The sequence below is a fragment of the Eurypyga helias genome, unplaced genomic scaffold (genome assembly GCF_000690775.1).
Source record: "Eurypyga helias isolate BGI_N326 unplaced genomic scaffold, ASM69077v1 scaffold5264, whole genome shotgun sequence".
Taxonomy (NCBI): Eukaryota; Metazoa; Chordata; class Aves; order Eurypygiformes; family Eurypygidae; genus Eurypyga; species Eurypyga helias.
The window spans coordinates 1-4,648 of record NW_010245509.1 but is presented as its reverse complement, the minus strand read 5'-3'; the positions used below and the strand labels follow the sequence as shown (position 1 = coordinate 4,648).

General features: G+C 45.5%; 1 protein-coding gene across 1 annotated transcript in view; it reads left to right on the top strand.

Moving 5' to 3' along the window:
• Nucleotides 1-4,282, top strand: part of LOC104508449 (extracellular calcium-sensing receptor-like) — a gene marked incomplete at its 3' end in the record, with an annotated part of 9,552 nt that extends 5,270 nt beyond the window's left edge. Inside the window, exons 2-3 of the mRNA XM_010150087.1 lie at nucleotides 3,262-3,613; nucleotides 4,137-4,282. Of these exons, the coding sequence (XP_010148389.1) occupies nucleotides 3,262-3,613; nucleotides 4,137-4,282 (498 nt within the window). The remainder of the gene's footprint in view (nucleotides 1-3,261; nucleotides 3,614-4,136) is intronic.
• Between the last annotated feature and the right edge of the window lie 366 nt (nucleotides 4,283-4,648).

The following is a 4,648-nucleotide window of genomic DNA, read 5'->3' as shown; positions in this document are numbered from 1 at the left end:
AACATTTGAAGAGCTGAGTGTAAATAAACCTTTGGGCACTGGATTATTTACATTAAATTCTCATTTAGAACTTAATCACCACCACTTTTCATAGCAGCACATTTCGGAAGTGTTAAAATACAAGACTATGCCCACATATCTGCAAAGTAATATGGCAGAAAATAAGTTTTGGAGGCTGCTTATTTTCCACCACCAAAATATCAGTGGCTATTTAAAGCTTCTGGAAATCTCATGAAAAGTTTGCTTCCGTTAGCAAATCCTCTGCAGCAGGGGGGTTGGAACTAGCTGACCTTAAGGTCCCTTCCAACCCTAACCATTCTATGATTCTATGATTCTTCATGGAAATTACCGGTCAAATTTCTGCACGGGTGACAGAACGTCGCAGTGACTAGCCATCTTAGTCACAGCAGTGGCGTGGCACAGGAGGTCAGATGGATCGGTGTAACCTGCTGCCAGGTTCAAAGGCTGCTCCTACCCATCGCTCACGTACACACCGAGCCAAGAGGAACCTGTCTGCAGCCCCTTGCTGGGGTCTTACAGTACAACGAGAGAGCATTTAGCCACAGTTTCTACTCACTGGGGTTGAAGGAATCATGAAATCTCGCTTCATTTAGAGCAGTTTAGTGGCACTGCCTTCATCTAACCTTGTCCATGTTGCAGTACTGATACGACACGGTGTCAGTTCACAGACGAGGCCTTGTCTGAAGCGCCGTCAGGCGTTAGAGAAGACAGCAAGGTGTCTGTCTCCATCCCATCTGATCCCTTCTGCTGATGCTGCACTCAGCAGAGGTTCAACTGAAGAGAAATGCAGGTCTCCTGCCCAGGCTAGTTTGAGGTAAATGATCAAAAGCATCTCAAAGACATTTTGGAGTCTAGCTCCCAGAAAATATTTCCTGCCCTCCTTTCCCCTCCAAAATAAAACCAGTCAAAACTCAAGTACCTGAAGTACAGGCCTTATGCTGTAGATAAGCATTCATCAGGAGCATAGGTCAGAAAGGGAAATAAAAGCATCACGGACCTTGGTCTGCATCTGCTGAGTGAAACGGCAAACACGTTCTCTGAATTCAAGGGGAAGACAGCCCAGTTCTCACTGCTTCTGAAGGTACCACCTTGCTGAATTAAAAAAAAAATACGTCAAATTGCTGTCAAGCAGGCAAAATAATTCCGTGTCATGCTCCACCTGCCTAATTTAACGTGAGCAAGCTTAAATTTGCTTTTACACATAGATTAATGGGTGAAGCTTTTCACAGTGGCATAGTGGTAACTTTAAACTTCCCAGCTTCTCATCAGTCTTCCCTTTAAATACAGAAAAGGCTTTCAGATTTTTCTCTTTGACATGAGGAGCCTGAATATAGTTCCTTGCTTCAAATCCTGTTTTCATTTTAATGAAAAATATCTGTAAACACATTCAGCTTTTTAAAAAAGAAGCATCACAAAACCCCTCCTTGCTGTTGTTCATCCCAGGGAGCATTGCTGACCACGTGAGGCAGCACGGTGTGCCCAGCACATCATCCTTCTGTACACTAAACTCACTGCCTGTTTCACTCTAAGACTTGTCCCTTTCTTTCAGAGCTCTCCCATTGCATCTCACTCCTTAATGGTTTGGAACTAGAGCAAAAAAATATTCTAAATGACCAAATTACTTCTAACTGTAACACACGCTCACGTGTCCACTTTCTTAAGGGTGATCTTAAAATAGCTAGTTGCCTCTTTGGTCATAAATTATAACTAAGGATTTTTATTGGCCTCAGACTTTTTGACTTGAAGAGATTTGTAGGAAAAACATACTGTCTGATCTTTGAGGTACAACCTCAGAGCAGAACCTCGTTTGGAAGTTGGCCAAAGATGTTTGTAGCAGGTGAAATGAGGTTGAATAAAGGAAGTTTTCAAGACTTGAGCCTTAGATGTGATATCTTTAGAACTTCCAATCCCAGATAAATCAGATGAAACTCCTAGAATGGAAGTAACGTGACTATGTTCATTCGGCTTTAAAGAAGTCAGGGATAGCTAACATCAATTTTGGAAGCAATTCATTTAATACAGCAATTAAAAAATATTCAGGCTGTGTATCTCAGAGGTTGGAAGTTTGTGATTTCATGGAGCTTATCTTTAGAAATCTTCACCTTGGTAATGGAAACATCTCTCAAAACATTTCAAAATGGCACTCATGTGAAACCCAATATTCACCATTTCATATTGAATCAGTTCTTGGACAGGCTATTTCCCCAGGCTCTTCCAGTTCTGGGGCCCATCAGTTTTCCCAGTGGATCTCAAGAATGACAGCTTTGGCACTTCAAGGTTTCCAGCTGCAGCACTCCCAGGGACTCCCAGGTCCTGCAGCACACTCTTGCCATCGCCCCCCAGCTCCGGGGTTAGCTCCACGCACAGTTACGAGATAGCCAGAAAACTCAGCTGCTCTGTTTTAGAGAACAGAGGAGACTTCGAAAAACAGTTTCAGTTCCACGGGCCAGCTATGACGGCATCTTCTGAGCTCATGTCTCAAGGAAATGTATGAGAGCAGTATAATAATAAAGAGAAAAGTTATTCCTGTAATGAAAACACTGAAGTATCTAATTAACAAGCTAGGAAGCTGGGATTCACATTTATTGCATGTCGCTGTTCTCTGGTATAAGCAGGTTGACTGTGCCCTCTATCACAGTACAAAGTATGTGATGTGAGGCCAAATTTCCCTGAGCACCCTTGCATGCAGGGGCAGGCCAGTGCTGCGTCTCAGCTCACTCTGAGCCTCTAAAGCCACGAGGAGCCGAGACGCCGAGTATCCTTGAGCCCACGTCCCTGGCAGCATCGCGCTCAGCACAGGCTTTGCAGACACTGCCATCTGCGTTCAGAAACGTGTCAGAGGAGCCTGGGAGGAAACCTGGTCGATGCAGCTTTGTGTCAGAGACATCACGAGATCCAGGTTTAGGGTGCTGAGCAGATGGGACGGGCCAGAGCCAACACCCCAGACATGCTCTCCTTCAACTTTCCCAGAATTCAGGGGGAAACATTCACCTCATCCTCCCGGCCTCTGAAGTGAGCTCGCAAACCGAAGAGCTGAAAACCACAATGACATGCACACTTCTTCTGTAACCACTGAACACAAAAGCAAAGCTTTCCAAATTTAGTAGGGTGCAAGAAATCGTGTAAGTTGCTTTTGCCTTTTGTATCTGGAATTCTTGACTGTGTCTTTGTCTCAGTCCTGGTCTCCTCTGCCGTTTCCCTCCTTCTCACCCTATTTTATTTTTATTTTTGCTCCCCCAGGTATAATTTCCGAGGCTTCCGCTGGCTCCAGGCTATGATCTTTGCCATAGAAGAAATAAACAGTAGCCCAACTCTCCTCCCCAACATGACCCTAGGATACAGGATATTTGACACTTGCAATACAGTCTCTAAAGCCCTCGAGGCCACCCTCAGTTTTGTGGCCCAGAACAAGATAGACTCCTTGAACCTGGACGAATTCTGCAACTGCTCAGAACATATCCCTTCCACCATTGCAGTCGTGGGGGCAACTGGCTCTGGCATCTCTACCGCCGTGGCCAATCTGCTGGGACTCTTTTACATACCTCAGGTATGCTTTCACTTCTCTTCTTTAGGTACAGCTAGGGGCATTGCTGTTTGGAGGGGACCTTTAAGTACGTTATAGAACCAGGACAGGGAACGTCACTGCTGCCTTACGCACTCCGTCTCTGTTTCAGCCAAAGGAAGGTTTACCACTGCAGTGGCCCTAGCTGTAAGAATACATCCTTGGAGAGCTGAGGGGCAACACAACAATAAGCAGCATTGTCTTTTAAAGCAGGACAACAGTTTACAGGAAAGCAAGCAGTCTACCTCTCTCCAAACCTACTGTGTCAAATCAAGCCAATTAATACTTTTTTTTAGTCAGAGATACAATTATTCAGGCTCATGTTTGCCAGAAATGTATTTGGGCTGGTACAGGTATGTGCAGCGGCTGTGCCAGGTTCTCCATCCCACGCCATTCCAATGTGTCCTAACTGCACACCAGATGGTCTCAAGGGGAGTTCAGCCTCCATGGCGTCTGTGATCTTTGCCATTTCCTGTAGAACCTCAAGGAGAGAAACAATACAAGATGTAGGGGTTTTCTTATAGTAGAAACATGTCTTGCTCTCAATTTACAGTCCCCAAACACCGAGGTTACCAAGCAGCTAGTAACAACATTCAGCCAACAGCAACTTAGTCTAGGAGGACAAGAGTCCTCTGGAGTGGCTCAGTTTGTGAACATGGGTAATCTATGGCAGTCGTTGGCCATCACGAGCCTTGACAGGTTAGTTGCGATGTTACTTCACCACAGTCACTGTCTAGTCATGCCCAACTCCCACAGAGCCCACTTAAGGCAGAATTCAGTCATTGACAGCTACTCTTAGGTCTCTCAGCATCTCTGATCATTCAATTAAGTGATCTGTCAAGTTGTTGCTTCTGCTGATCAGGTGCTGCAAAGGTTTCTTCTGGGCTGACCTGCCTTTCTTTTCCCCGAGGGCCTCCAAAGCAGGGTTCGTGAGCGCACGTGGATACACCCCGCCTTGTCCTGCGGTCATCTGTGTGGAGGTGTACTTGTGCCAGCCCCTGTGTTGCAGCATCCTTCTTGCTGTCTGCTGACTCAAATTTAAACTTGGAGTTTAACAAGGCCAAG